Source organism: Enhydra lutris, unplaced genomic scaffold, assembly GCF_002288905.1.
Source record: "Enhydra lutris kenyoni isolate GAN:26980312 unplaced genomic scaffold, ASM228890v2 scaffoldscaffold5, whole genome shotgun sequence".
Taxonomy (NCBI): Eukaryota; Metazoa; Chordata; class Mammalia; order Carnivora; family Mustelidae; genus Enhydra; species Enhydra lutris.
In genome coordinates, this window is record NW_019154089.1 from 45,692,332 (window position 1) to 45,708,557 (window position 16,226).

The 16,226-nt window shown below is 37.2% G+C and overlaps 1 protein-coding gene across 2 annotated transcripts; it reads right to left on the bottom strand.

Annotated features, from left to right (window-relative positions):
• Nucleotides 1-742: 742 nt before the first annotated feature.
• LOC111141109 (F-box protein 4) lies at nucleotides 743-14,182 on the bottom strand. Of its 2 annotated transcripts, XM_022493448.1 has the most exons (7): nucleotides 13,994-14,182; nucleotides 12,382-12,617; nucleotides 9,785-10,005; nucleotides 6,124-6,199; nucleotides 5,839-6,014; nucleotides 2,229-2,404; nucleotides 743-1,092 (listed from the first exon to the last, which is right to left on the bottom strand). In XM_022493448.1, exons 1-7 carry the CDS (start codon nucleotides 14,180-14,182, stop codon nucleotides 1,003-1,005), a joined length of 1,164 nt encoding a protein of 387 aa, XP_022349156.1. In that variant the 3' UTR covers nucleotides 743-1,002. The 2 variants fall into 2 exon arrangements, with proteins under 2 accessions (XP_022349156.1, XP_022349157.1); XM_022493449.1 differs by lacking the exon at nucleotides 2,229-2,404 and having other exon boundaries at nucleotides 1,007-1,092.
• Nucleotides 14,183-16,226: the final 2,044 nt, after the last annotated feature.

Genomic DNA, 16,226 nt, shown 5'->3' on the forward strand with positions numbered 1-16,226 from the left:
AGGTCTTATAATCATGTCTTATGGAATGTTTTCTCTACGACTGTGGAATAGAAGTTGGCTTTAAAATGTTATGAACTTTTGGGATGCCTGGGTGGCTCAGTTGGTTAAGCCGATGCCTCTGGCTCAGGTCATGATCCCAGGGTTCTGGGATCGAATCCCACATTGGGCTCCTTGCTCAGCAGGGAGTCTGCTTCTCCCTCTGCCTCTGCCTGCCGCTCTGCCTGCTTGTGTTCTCTCTCTCTCTCTCTGACAAATAAATAAATAAAATAAAATAAAAAATCTTATGAACTTTTGGTTATGTGAAATAGCAAAAACTTCCAGGAAAATTATTTTCACTGAATTAATATTAAATAGGATATAAAGTTAATTTCTGTTTCAGGAAAAAAAAAAAACAAAACAGAAGCTGTATGACCATAACAGTAAGTGCAAAACTTCCAGGAAAATTATTTTCACTGAATTAGGATTAAATAGGATATAAAGTTAATTTCTACTGTTTCAGGAAAAAAAAAAAAAAAAAACAGAAGCTGTATCACCATAACAATAAGTGCAATTCCAATGAATATTCCAGTCTTTAAGCAGTATATTTATTAAAAATAGATAAAAACTTCTTTTTAATAACCAGTTAAGGACCCTTAAGAAGAACCTATAGAAAGCTTAGCAAATTTGCTATTCTCCACCAGGGCAACCTTTAAACTGAAACTAGAAATCACAAAGAATGAGAGAAGTACAAACTTGTTCTTTACAGAATTTAATATTTTAAAAAAGAAAATATAAAAGTCATCAAAAAAAAGTTCAGGGGCTAAATGCTAGCACTGAAACTTTTTTCTTGTAATTGATTTAAGGTAAAAAATAAAAATTATGTAAAAAACACAGCAGTTACAGCTGTCCCAATATAAAGCCCACCTGCAAAAAGGCAGGACAAAATTAGCTGAGCAAATATCCACATCATGACCTTAGTAACAAGTTTCAAGTGGTTTCAGTTCCCAAGGTCTAAAAGAAGGCTCATCTTGCATGCTTAGATTCTACTTCTTCAAGAATCCACTGAATGCCATTCAAAAAACCAGTTAGAGTTTCAGCCTCTGTATCCTGGACCTATGAGCAGATAAGAGAGACCACTGTAAGAAACTGAGCCCAAAATCTTATTATTAAAAGAAACTTTTTTCTAGATACTAAAAAAAGAACAGGATTTTTAAAATCCTAACAAACTTTGGGTGAGTCATTTTTCTTCTAGAGAACTTAGATTAAAAAATATGATCTTCTACTTATAATTATTACCAATATGAGGCTTATTGCTTATCTTGAAATTCAGTTTTGGGAAGGGGAAGAACTACCATTTCTATGACTTATTTGTATGTATTAGAAAAAAATTGCTCTAAAGGATCTACTTTGAAAACTAAAACATTTTTAAATGAACTCAGCTAGTCAGCTGATAAATGTGATATTCAGTATCGCAAAAATGTACTTTTTAAGACTGCCACTCTTCCTAGCCTACCACTTAGGAAGGTACACCTTTATCAGTAGCTTTCCAACTGTGTTCCAAAGAGTCTTCAGGATTCCACAGGAGGTATATGGGAAGGAAGGAAGAAAATCCTTTAACTTATTAAGCATAATCATTTCCAATTTTTATTTTCCTTTATTTTACTTAGGGGCTTCATGTAAAGTTTCATTTGAAAAAAAGATTCCATGATTAAAGTAAAATTTGGAAAGAAAAAATAAGATGAAATTTTTATTTCTGATGACCCTTAAAGCATATTTTAATGCTGAAAAAAAGTGATACTGGTATCTTAAAAAAAAAAATCTCCAAATGCTATCTCACTATATCTATGATAGAAGAGACAAGTAGTGAGCAAATGATAGGTGAAACATTGATACCAAACAATAGTCTCCCACTGATAAAGCTATTAAAATTAACTTTAGAATGCGATTTCGGGGCGCCTGGGTGGCTCAGTGGGTTAAGCCACTGCCTTCGGCTCAGGTCATGATCTCAGAGTCCTGGGATCGAGCCCCGCATCGGGCTCTCTGCTCTCTAGGGGAGCCTGCTTCCTCCTCTCTCTCTGCCTGCCTCTCTGCCTGCTTGTGATCTGTCAAATAAATAAATAAAATCTTTAAAAAAAAAAAAAAAAAAAAGAATGCGATTTCATTAAAGATAATGAGTAGAAAAGAATAAAATCAAACAGAGAGCATTGGAAAAAATAAGATTTTCCTCACCAGAGAAGATAGGACCTTACCATCCATGGGTGGTTTAGATGATTTAGATGCAGCTCATGAGCCAAATAAAAACAGGGCATTCTTTTTACATTTGCTTGAGAAATACAAGATAAAACCAGCATAGGTCTTCCTGAAGATCCAAAAGCTGGATCTGTCATTGCCATAATACGAGAAAATTCATCTTGCCATTCATGTCCTAGAGAATGTAGTCAAAACCCTTAATTTACATTGCTTATAAGGATTTTAAAAATAAAAAAAAAGGGAAATAAAAATATTACCAGGATCCAAACTTAACAAACTGCCCCTATTGTTGTTCATTTACAGCTCTTCATTTACTGATCTATCATAAAGGCTACATTAGGTAGCCTTCAAGGATAGGCATTTCAGTGAAATTAGAGAAAAAAAAAAATCTCAGTACCATTCAGATGTCTCCATATTTTAAAGGCAAAAATACATTGATATAGATATTTTCCTCTCATACATTTTATAGCTATCACCACCCTTTCCTTGAAAGACTAGTTTAAACAATTTAAACACAGACTTGGGTCTAGCACTATTATTCAAACTAACAATCTCTGGCTTTCATTGGACTGTGTAAAATCACTGATATTGTGAGGTAGTCAAAATTCTAAAAGGACCCCCAATGACTCACACCCTTGTATAATATATGAATCTAGAAGGGAGGAATCTAGAATCAGTGATGAAATATCATTGCCATAGGTAGGCTACATTATAAGACACAGCTGACTTGAAGAATGAGTGATCATCATCAGTGATGCTGACCTAATCAGGTAGGCCCTTAAAGAGATAAGGTTCTCCTGGTGAGAAAGATTCTCCATTGTGGATCTGAAGACAAGAGGGAGTCACAAGGCAAGAAATGAAGGTATCTTCTAAAAGATGTTATCAGCCCCCAGCTGACAGGTGGCAAGAAAACAGAAGCCTCCTTCCTACAATAGTAAGGAACTGAATTCAGTCAATAACTTCAGTGAGTTAGAAAGCACATTTTTCCCAGGAGCCACCAGAAAGTGCTGCAACCCATCTGCAACCCATTTCAACTTGTGAGGCCCTAAGCTGGAAACCCAGCCATACTGTGCTGACTTCTGACACACAGAACTATGAGCTATCAGGGTTGAGAACTATGAACTATGAGTGTTGTTTTAAGCCACCAGATTGGAGGAAATTTGTTATATATTAACAGAAAATGAATAAATATTTAATGTCATTATCAACAGGGTGCATTTAAATCTAATCATATACCTCTTGGATTTTGACTTGTCCCATCTGTTCTTTGTTCCTTTATCCCCCCTCTTTGGACTGAGATTTGTAATCATTCCATTTTATCTTCACTAATGGCTTATTTAATTGTACCTCTCTCACACTTTTTTTAGTGGTTACTCAAGGATTTACAATGTACATTTTTAACTTCCAGCGGTCTACCTCTAGATAGTATTACACAACTTCACATACTGGAGAACCTTATAACAATTTATCTCCATTTGTCCCCTTCCATTTGTCTGTATTGGTATCATATATCTTACTTAAAAGAATCATATGCCTGCAATAGAGTCTTACTATTTTTCCTTTACATATTATAAAAAAATTTAAATTAGGAAAAAAGAAATCTTATCTATAGCTACATTGCTTCCCTCCCAGGGCTCTTAATTTTTTTTATAAAGATCCATTTTTCCATCTGGTATCATTTTCTTCTGCCTTGAAGAGCTTTCTTTAATTATTTCTTGTAATATAAATCTGCTGATATTTAACTTTCTCAGGTTTTGTCTGAAAGTCTTGATTTTGCCTTCATTTTGAAGATATCTTTGGATACAAGATTTTCCCCACTTTGCAACACTGTAAAGATTTCCCTTAATTGCCTTCAGCAATTCTTTCAGGAATTCTCTGTCCTTATCTTTGGCCCTCGATATATATGATTCCTTTTGCTTTGGCTGTCTTCAAGATAATCTCTTTATCTTTGGTTTTCATCAGTTTGGCTCTAATGGACCTAGATTTATTTTTTATTTATGTATTATTATTTTTTTAATTTATTTGGAATCCTCTGAGCATCCTGTCATCTTTCAGTAATTTTGAAATAATTTTGGTCATTATTGGTTCAAAAATTTCTTTTTCCTTGTTCTCTTTCTTCATATTTTGGGACTCCAATTACACATGAGTTAGACCAGGTATTGTCATACTATGGTCTATGGATCTATTTTTATAAATAATTTTTTAAACATCCATGCCTATTCATTTATAAATTGTCTATGGCTACTTTTGCACTCTAACAGCAGAACTGAGTAACTGTGAGAGATCATATAGTTTATATGCCTAAAATATTTACTATATGGACTCCTAAGAGAAAGTCTACTAATCCCTGAGTTGGGAACCCCTGATAGGTTCCCCCAGTTCTTGGACACTCTGTTCCACACTCCTACTCTTTTTTTCTGTGTTTTACTTTGGATAATTTCAGTTTATCTTCAGATTCACCAAAGGTTTCTTTTGCTGATAAATCCACTATGGAAAATGTTCACCTCCTATATTTTCATATTTAGTATTCCCATTTTACTTTTTCACAGCATCCTTCTCTCTGCTGAAAATCCCTATCTATTCACACATATTTTCCATCTTTTTCCACTAGATCCTTTAACATATTAATCATAGTTATTTTAATGTCCCTTTCTGTGAATGCCAACATCTGAGTCATCTCTGGATATGGTTCCACTGATTGCTTTATCTCTTGAAATGGGTCATTTCATTTTGATTTTTTTGTCTTATAATTTTTAATTTAATGCTAAATATTTTATGTAGAAGAACAGTAGAGATTGAGGTAAAAGAATATATTCGCAGAAATGAGCATGCTTCTCCTGTTAGACCACTAACACTGTGGGTTGATTCCAACTAGTCATTAGTTGAGCTGGACTTAGCTTTTGTTGCTCTGGTTAACTTCAGTGCACCACAAACTTTAAATCCTTTCAGCAATGTTGCTACCTTGTTCTGAGTGAGAACAATATATTATATATTCATGCCCTAACTTATTCACAAAAGATTTGGGATAAAAATTATAATACTGGTTTGTGGCCCAATAGTATTCTGATTTGAGGTCTATATAGCATCGTGAAGGGCAATTATTCAGAATATGTGGAGAGTGTTCTTAACTAATCTACTTAATTAACACTCCACCCCACCTTTCTCTTGACTATCTGGGTAATTAAAACAAAGCTAAAATTTTCCAGTTATCTACATAAATTATTTGAATAGAGCTAGAAGCAGACAAAACATCAATAACAAGTGCAGAAGCATACAACAAAGAAATACTATGTACTTATACTATAAAACTTCAATATGCATCAGAATTTTGTAGTTTAAAAAAAAAAAAAGAATGCCCAAGAGACAACCCAAATCTATGAATTATAATCCATCGGAATAGGAATCAGGCAGCTATTTTTAACAAGCTCTCCAGGTGGGTAATCCCAATGCACATTAAGGTTTGAGAACTCCTTATTAGCAATAATGGTCATAGAATCACATTTATTAAATTAACCATCATGCTTTTAAGAAGCCACAGTAAAGCCTAAAAATGTATTTTATTTGCTTTGCAAAAAAGGTTTCTTAAAAAGAAAATAAAATAATGCTTACTTTTATGAGCTTCAGCATTAGCAACATAGATGAATCCATCAACAACTTCACACACCTTCTGAATTTGTGGAATTACACTATACCGGCTTCCTTGTTGATCATCTCCTTCATTCTGTACACTGAACATCTTGTTAACTGCACTTGTATGCTCTTCTCTTGCTCTATCTCTTTCCTTTCTGCAAGAAAAATGTAAATATAAAGCATAAATACTATGGAGGCTCCACCTCCCCCATAAAGTACCCAAGTCCTGATGCCCCAGGTAGGCCACTAAGTAGGCAGCCTTACCTGGTAGTTGAATATAGTATCAGGATGTTGAATTTATGTTGGTTGCTCAACTGAAAACTGACTCCAGATCCAATACCTAAAGAAGAAAATTATAGTTATCAAAACAAGTCATTAATAAATAAAGAAAAAGATCACACTGAAAAAAAATTACCCAGTGCAAGCAAAAAGAACAACCAAAAAGCCCATGACAAATTATATATAGCTTTGGAATAAAATGAAATGTTTATGTTGAAGAAAATGTGCTGTATGCAATTTTCATTTACATGGTAATAAAAACATGGATAAAGAACAAAGAACAGATAGGCTTATAGCATTCCTTTCTGTATCATCATATCAGTAGCAGCTGCATCATTAACAGCTACTATTTATCATCAAGACTAAGGCTCATTTTCCAAGTTTTTCATTTCTCATTAGTCATATACTCTGCATATACATTCAGTGTTTTCTCCCCCTGAAAATGTTTTTAAATTGATGAGAAGTCACCACTGGCACTGTAGAAAACTGAAGAAATATTCAGATAGTAAAATTTGAAATTAAACTTGGATTTGCCACATTTCCATTTTTTGTGAACCTCAGTTTTGACATCAAAATATAGAAATAATATCGGGCACCTGGTGGCTCAGTCAGTTAAGCATCCAACTCTTGATCAGCTCCATGGGGAGTCTGTTGGAGATTCTCTGATGCCCCTAATGTCCCCTCCCTACATGCTATCTCTCTCAAATAATAAATGAATCTTTAAAAACATATATATAGAAATAATGCATACTTCTTAGAGATGTTGTAAGCATTAAATGAGATTACATATATAAAATTCCTAGTAGAGTGGTAAATAACAGATACTAAATACTAGCTTCTTGCTACTTTTACCTGAATTATTCAACATTGTTACTTGTCCTTGTTTCTTAACCTCCTCCCTTCTTTGGCTGTGTTAACACTTGGGCCTCTTCTCCTCTTATGAAAAGATCCTTCTTTCTCCCATGGCTCTACTTCTTTTTGCTATACAAATGCCCCTTTAGTTCTGCCCATCCTCAATCTTTCATTTTAGTCTAAATTACCATACCCTCAACTAGACTTTTGCAATCACTTCTAACTAGTCTCCCACATCCATTTTTTACCCCTACTGTCCATTCTTCTGACAGCAACTGGAGAGATGGCTTAAAAATGCCTATCTCGGGACGCCTGGGTGGCTCAGTTGGTTAAGCGGCTGCCTTCAGCTCGGGTCATGATCCCAGTGTCCTGGGATTGAGTCCCGCATCGGGCTCCTTGCTCGGCGGGCAGCCTGCTTCTCCCTCTGCCTCTGCCTGCCATTCTGTCTGCCTGTGCTCGCTCTCTCTCCCTCTCTCTCTGACAAATAAATAAAATCTTTAAAAAAAAAAAATGCCTATCTCATTATGTCTCTTTCCTTCAAAGCCATTGCTCTTCAAAAACAACTTAATATAACCTTACCTCTACTTTAGGACAACTCCACTTTTCACACCTTTAATCCCTGCATCATAACCAATCTAGTTGTTTAAATTAACCTGTCATGCCATCTTATGTCACCATTCCAGGTAACACATACGCAGAAATCTTGGTGGCTGAGACTGCAAGCATGGCCCTAGTCCCCTGGCCACAAGGTTTGGTGCACAAACTCTCCAAAGAGATCAAAGAAAAAAATTCTACTATTTTCTCTGATCTTTGTTTTCATCAGTTTAATTTCCAGACATTACCTTCTTAACACATCTAACCTCAACCCAATACGATCTCTATGCTGTTCTGTACCACACTGCCAACAACCCATTCCCCCTTCTTCCTTGATCTTGCAGGGTTTGAGGCATAATTAGATTGGCATTTATAAACAATCATTTCTGCTGCTGTCTAGAGAATAAAATTGACAATTCATGATTAGCAAATTTCCCCATATCCTCAACCTCTTCTTTAGAGAGTCTTCTACCCCATGGCCTTACCTGAACTGGCCTACCCTTAGGGGCTGCTTCTCTTGCAGTACATCTCAAGTAACCAAACTGCTTCTTCTCACACATCTCAGGGTAAAGACGTGGGATCAATGTTCTCTTTACTCCTCACTGCCATGTCCGGTTCTCGCCAACCTTCTTCAAAACTCCATCTCTGAGATACACCATTCAGATGCAGTACCATCTCCCTTTTCTCAACCTCATCATTTATGAATCTCCTTTTGATAACCTCTTCCACCAAACATTCACTGAAGATTTCACACCTGGTTCACAATATTCCTCTCCATCCTCAGAAAATTCCAAGTCCATGTGGACACCATGAGATTCCCAAATCTTGATTCCTAACCCAGATCTTTCTCTTGAGATCTGGATGCATAGAGTAATCCACAAAGTTATTTGTTCATTTAGTCATCAAATCTATATTGAGTGCCTACTACATGCCTGAGTTCAAACACACAGCTAAGAACAAAGCTGGTAAGACTCCTGCCCTAATGGAGCTTCCATTCAAGTGGATTGCTTATAGCAGGCATCTCCATTTTTATATCCCAGAGTTATGAGAGTCAGCATATTCCAAAGAGCAGCCGTCCTTCTTCCTATAAAGATCCCTCAAAAAACTTTATCTTCCTCCTCCTTATCCTAGTGAATGGCAATATCATCCAATATGAAAACCACACAGAAATAACACTCATACATATTCAGTCAATGCTATCCTTCATGTTTTTACAATATTATAGTGCTTTCTTAACAGGTCTCCATGTTTTATAGCCTCTTCTAATCAATTTTCCACTCAGGAGCCAGATCTTTCTAAAATGTAATCTTGATCATCTCACTGCTCTGTTTAAAATCTTTCAACAGCTCCCAAATGCTTAAGCATGGCATACACATATCTTCTCACCCAGCCCACTCTGGACACATAGATCTACTTCAAACGTGTCATATGTATCCAGAGCTCTGTGCTTTTAGAAATGTAGTTTTCACTGCTCAGAATACTTCTGTCCCTTTTTTTTTTAATGGCCTACTTTAACTCATCATAATGACTCAAATAAGGCATCATGTTCAACAAAGAGCCTTCTTGGAGCCTTATCTTTCTACTCAGGAGCTAATTACACCATATTCTAACCACCTATATACTTGTCTTTGTCCTTATCAAGACCAAGTGTCTTCAGGGTAGATAAAAATTTTTGATGTTTGTTTCAAATAGCTACACCTCTAGCATCTAATGGGTGCTCTCAATAAATGAATAAGCAAAGCATAAGCTAGATTATAGTATTATTTATACCTATATTTCCTGCTTGCCAACTAACTATAGGATTATTGTTTTCACAGAAAGAGGAGAAAGGTGTTAATTTAGCTCTTTTTAAAAATTCCACTACATATCAAAGTACTTTGCACATAGTAGATAGGTTTTTGCCATCAACATTTTTTTAAAATATGTTAACTACTGTACAAACATCCTGATAACATATAATTTACTTGCACATAATCTTATATTCTAGATTACACAAATCTGAGGAAATAAGAGGAAGCTCACCTCTGATAAAAAGTAAATCAACCTTTTCAGTCCACTGGGACCTGGGGAGGAAGAGTGCCTATTCACCAAAATACTATATTTCATTACATCAATGAGTTAATAAAAAATTTCTTTTAACATTAGTGTCAAGATCAAAGTGTTTTAACTATTATATGCTACAGATTAACATGAAAATTACCATCAATCTGCCTCTGAGGCAAACCAGCTGTTGGGCAAAGTTCCTCAGAAGACATCAAGCTCAACACCAAAGATGTATTCAGTTCTTCCAAACCTGGTCCAAACATAGCAAATCGTGGTTCATTCTGAATGATCAGTGAGTGTAAAAATGATGTGACAGCTCCATACATAGGACGGCTAGATTTCAAGGATCTTCTTGTATATGGACAGCACATTTTATAGCTGCATAATATTGTCACAATTAGAAAATAAACACAGAAAAAAACATAGCCAGTTATTCATTCAACAATATATAGTTTATTGAGAACCTGCTAGACACATTATATTATTGTATTATATAATGCAATAATTATATAGTTCCAATCCTCATGGAGGAAGGTGGAGAACAGACACATTATAACATGTATGCTGGATGCCATCACATGAAAAAGCAAAGGCACTCTGGGAGTAGAAGTGGTCCAAATGTTAAGGAAGTCTTCCCCAAGAAATGGCTACTTACTTTCTAATTTTTCATTTAGATTTTCTCATGGAACTAACACTTGGTCTAACACTTGTTTCAGTCATAAAAATTCACTACACAGAGCAGTGATTCTCATTCTGGGGAGATTTTTCCTCCCCACCCCAAGAGAGCATTCATTTGGCAATGTCTGCAGTCATTTTTGCTGTTGTGACTAGGGGTCAGTGTGTGGTGTGCTACTGGCATCTAGTGGACAGAGGTCAAGAATGCTGCTCAACATCCTACAGTGCACAGCACAACTTGTCTGAACACTTGATCTAAAATGTCAATAGTGCCAAGATTGAGAAACCCTACAATAACCTATATGGATACTTAACATAAATGTCTTTAGAGGTTAAAAAAAAAAAAGATAGAAATTAGTAATGCCATCAATAGAACCAAATTTCTTAAGTACTCCTATTAACAGCCTCCAATGTAACAGTTTAGTAAGTGTTAAATATACAGGGAGGATCTAATGTTCCTTAAAGATAACCTAGCAAACTCAGAATCAAGTGAAAAAAACAAACCAACAGTTTCTTTCAATAGCTATAAATTTCTAAATTACCAATTCTACATGTTATCAAAAGTTAGAACACAGTAACCAAATCAAAATAAAACCTAAAGCCCTTTGACTAAAGGTGGTTAAGACAATTACTGACCTAACAAGACAATGATCTTTATTTAGGAAACTTATAATTCAAGAAGGAAAAAAAATAAATTTTTGAGGCTACGTAGATCTGACCACTTTATTTATATAAGCCACTTATACTATGAACTTACGTTTTTTCATCAGCATTATTTGAGCAGTAACAATTAACCCAGGGTTGTAAGGAACAAATTAATTTATATGATTTAAGAAACAAAACAATGAACAAAGAAAAAAACAGACAAAAAAAGAAACTGGTGGTTGGCAGAGGGGAGGTTGGTGGGGGGGGTGATATAAAAGGGGATTAAAAGTACACTTAAAAATGATGAGCACTGAGAAATGCATAGAATTGCTGAATCATTATATTGTATATCTGAAACTAATATAACACTGTCTCTTAATTTTACTTCAATAAAAAATACTTTATATAATCATAAATGGTAGCTACTATGATTATTACTATTCCCAGGGAAAAGCTGGTTCCACAGCATGATATACTTGATGCTATCGTTGGTTGTGGGACAATATATAAAGTAACAACCAGCAAGTGAGAGGACAATAGCACTTACTGAAATTATATATAACATATCACATACATTTTAATCAAGTAGTCTTACAAGACTTGGCATTTAGATTAAAGAAAGATCTGAATAACTCAAATAAAATATGAAAAAACATCCTGTATCTATATACTAAATATAGCAGAGCAAAACAGTTCTTTTCTAAAACATAAATATTTTTTAAATTTTATTTCCAATGCCTTAAATGTGGAGCCCTCAATAAAGTAGGTTATATCCAGATCCAATGACATTATTTTTAAGGTGGCATGACAGGGTTCCAATCTGAATAGTCCCTTATAAGCTATATAACTAGGTAAATCCATAACCATTCTGAACCTCAATTCCACATCTATAACACAAGGGTAATACTTTCTTATTGGGTGATGGCTAAATAACTAAACATACATAAAGCATCCCTCATAGAATTCAATACACTACAGTTGCTCTACATTAATTCTCTCAGCTACATGATATTTAAAAGTGTCAATGCTTCTGGGTGATAACAAAATCTTAGTTCCCAGAATCTTGAGAATGGTTTTCTTCCCTGCGAAAGAACTGGTGTCTGATCACTGATCATTCGTTTTTTTGGATACAGAAAAGTATTCGCTATTTAACAAAATGACAAATGTTCTAAAGATGATGAAAGCTTTAAGAAATGTTTTACTTCTTGGCATATGAACTGTCTACAATTATTCAAATAATTACCACAGGTAAATAACAAAATGTGAAAACTGAAAGGGTCATATGAAGGAATTCAAGTTAATCCCCAACTTTTACAAACACAACCAAATTCCATGAAATGTATTACTGGCAGAGCCAAGACTAATTTAGACTATTAACTTGCACCACAGGCAAATTTAGTATCTTCTTTTTAATTCATAAAACTAGATACTTACACTGCCATGTAGTCAAAAAATGCACCATCAGTGACCTCAGATATAGGCTTTTTTAAGATTTCTAGATCTGGAAGAGACTTCCAGTCAACAGAAGACCAGGAAGGAAGATCCCGCAGCAGAAAATATCTCCACAGAATTGGATCTCGTACAGTTTCATTCCAATAATGGCTTGTACTTCCCAGTTGACACAGATCGTGAGGTGAAAGAAATGACAAAATATATAGCTGTACGTCAATCTGAAATAGAAACGGCAAATGGGTAAAAGGGAGGAAAAACTTAGCTTAAAAATTTTCTGATAATTATAAACAAATAATTATTTTATTATACTGGGAATCCAAAGGTCAACTGGATAGCCCATCTTTTTAATAATTATATCTATCATGATGAATTACAAAACAATTATACTAGATAACCAAAGATCAATTTAACAGTATTTTTAGTAATTAAATCTATAATGCTGAAGTTATTTTCCTGCCATCAGAAGAGAAACGTATCTGAACATTTAATTGTTGACACACTGAAACATTCATGAAAGACCAATCATTGTTCTGGTATTTTTCAAGCAAAATAAAGAGGTCCTTTAATTTCTCATAGAATTTTGCCACTACATTACCTGAACCAACCACTTAAGGAAACAATCTAGTCTTCAAAATAAAACTTCTATCAAAGCACTTCTGATTTTGTCATTAGTTCTAATCAAAGAGTAAATCTGCCATCTCACTTTCTCCATAAAATCGGTATTTCAAAGAACTTCTACAAAAGGGAGAAGCTTGGAGGCGTCCTTAGCCTGCAGTTTTTAATTTCTGATAGATGTCAGAGGGAGAGAGGTGTCAACAGTCCAGCTGAGATACAGAATTTGTATAATGTCTAATTATTTCTCCTCTCTCCCATTTTCCCATCTGCCTGAAAAGTTTAACAATAAGTGGTGTGTATAATTCTCGTGGTCTCTTGTAACTTGAGGCACGACTTCGTCATGGTCAGTTAAGAGTGAGTTCTGTTACTTGAACTGCGCGGTAAGGGACCAGCCTCGATCTCCTCGCGGTGTTCTGGTACATTGAACCTCAGATCAAAGACGCCGAGCACCCAGCAACCGAAGGCTTTCCCAGGCTAACAAAAGTCTGCAGTGGGGGGCGCCTGGGTGGCTCTGCCTTGGGCTCAGGTCATGATCCCAGAGTCCTGGGATCGAGCCCCGCATCGAGCTCTCTGCTCCTTTCTCTCTCAGCCTGCCTCTCTGCCTACTTCTGATCTCTCTCAAATAAATAAAATCTTTAAAAAAAAAAAAAAAAAAAGTCTGCAGTGGTCTCCTCCTATTTCCTTAACCTGACGTTCGGGGTGTTCTAGGGCCAAAACTTGGTTTGGGGGGTGGAAGACTTGAGGGGGACCTGGCAGGTTACCCGGGCGTTTCGCTGCGACCTTCGGTCCGGCTGCGGAGCACCAAAGTTCAACGCCTCGGCGTTTCTGGCCAACTGTTGCTCCCAGGTGACGACACTGCCCGGAACGGCCTCGCGCCAGACACAAACTTCAGCGCGGTGATGCCCCCCGAGGCCGCCAGTGCGGGACGCCCCTCCCGGCCCGGCCCCTAGGTCCTCCGCGGCCGGTGGCCGCCACTCACCGGCAGCCGCGTCAGGGTACTGGACTCCTCATCCGCCTCCTCTTGAGAGGCTCTCGGCGCTGCCCTCTCCTTGCCCACCGACTGCCAGAAGTTCCTCCAGCCGCTTAGGATGGCGGCCTCTAGACGGCTCCAGTCGCTGTGGTGTGGCTGAGGGAAGCTGCCTCCGCTGCGTGGCTCGCTTCCCGCCATGGCCGCCAGCGTCGCACGTGACGCGCCGCAGGGTCACGCACGCTCCCCGCTCGGGGCTGCCGGCCTTCCGCATCGCGCCTCCCTCCTTCCACGTCTTCCCGAGGACGGCCTAGGGACCGGAGAGGGTACGGAGGTGTGGCCCAATCACGTGTCGTCTCCAGCCGAGCTTGAACCTCGCGCCAAGAGCTTAATCCAGGCCTCAACCCCGCGAACCTCGCTTCATTCACGTGCAGTCTCTCCCCGCTTTATAACTTCCCCCAAAGTCGTTCTCTCTGTCTGGGACCCATTTCTAGGTGGCCCCTACTTATTCGATAGCTGGCCCTCCTTCGCTACCGTAGGCTTAATAGCCGGTTGCTTCCTTCTCAGCACTGCCGTGCTGGGTGTGCTGGTTTTTTATTGTTTTTCGGTCTCAGATTTACTGTTAGTTTTCCTGCGGATTAGCAAAAATGCAACATGGAGGTGACCAAGCGCCCAATCACGAGAAACCTCATGCCAAGGAGAGGAGCCTATATTTTCTCTATAAAATTTTAGGTACATTTAAAACTCCTGAAGGTAGGCAGGCATCCCATAAAAGGGCAGCAAAATAGGGCTAGAATAAGAGGAGAAACCAGATATGGTACCGTTAAAATCCTCCTAGTTGTTTTTGTTAATCTGTCAGAACAGTTATCCATTTTACTTACTTTGTCCAGCCGTACTTTGAAAGGGTTTTAAGAAACTATACTATAGCCCACATTAAAAGATATTAAAAAGAAAAACTCAATTGAGTAATGTAAAAGAGCAAACTGGCTTTATTAAACAATTCATGAATCTGGAAGCATCCCATCCAGCAAATGGAAAGGAGCTGCAGGACAAGGAAGGTTTTTTAAAGATAGAGAGACGCGTGGGTAGCACAGTGGTTAAGGGTCCTATTCTTGGTTTGGGCTGAAGTTGTAAAGGCAGGGTCCTAATCTCAGGCTCAGTGCTGCGCGTGGAGTCTGCTTGGGTTTCTTTCTCCCTCCCCCTCTCCCTCTGCCACACCCCCTTGCCCCCCAAATAAGTAAATACATCTTTTTAAAAAATTGAAAATAAAGGCAGAAAATAGGGGCACCTGCCTGGCTCAGTTGGTGTAGAATGTAACTTTTGATGTCAGGGTTGTTCAGCTCCACGTTGAGTATAGAAATTACTTTAAAATAATTAAGTCTTTAAAGGCAGAAAGGAAATTGGGAAAAGGAAATTATTGAAAAAAAGTACACTACTGTAGACAAAGCCATCCTAGTGCTAACCAGGAATTCCATGTTGAAGGTTACTTTCTTGGGGTGTCTAGGTGGGTCAGTTGACTAAGATTGGAACTCCTGATTTCAGTTCAGGTCTTTATCTCAGGGTCTTGGGGTTGGGCTCCATGCTGGCCATGGGGCCTACCTAAGAGGGGAAAAAAAAAAAAAAAAAGGTTACTTTCCTGAGGGGTCTGAAACTGCAGTTAGGTTGGATATGAAGTATTGGTTTGCTGAAGTGAGGCCCTTAAAATAAGTGATTCCATTTGGGGCCTGTGGGTTTTCTTTTCAGCAAAGGTAACCTATTATTTGGAACTGGATATAGTCTCTACTGGTAAGACGGACACAAATACTTATTTAGTACTATGTGTCATTCATTTTTAAATAAATTACTTCAATCTAATCCAAAGAATACTCTGCTCAAACACTAGAGCTCTGTTCCTTAAAGGAATATTCCATTCTGAAGTTATAAATATAAAACTTTTAAGTCTCTAGGATTATTCAATAAAGAGCAAGACAGCATTATCTGTTACAACATGCAACAAGAAAAATACACATGCCACAAGAAAAATACATTCAAAATAATCCATTTTTGAGAACAGACATAATAGATCTCTACATAATCTGGTTTAAACTCATTGTCAAGCTTTGCACAGTGGCAGTATCGTAGCCAATGAGGTTTATCCGAGGCACGATTATTGCTAATTGAAACTCATTGTCAACCAGTAGTTGCTTACAATATCCAGATCTGCAATTATCCTTTCTTTTTGTGAAGATATCAAATATGGAAATTC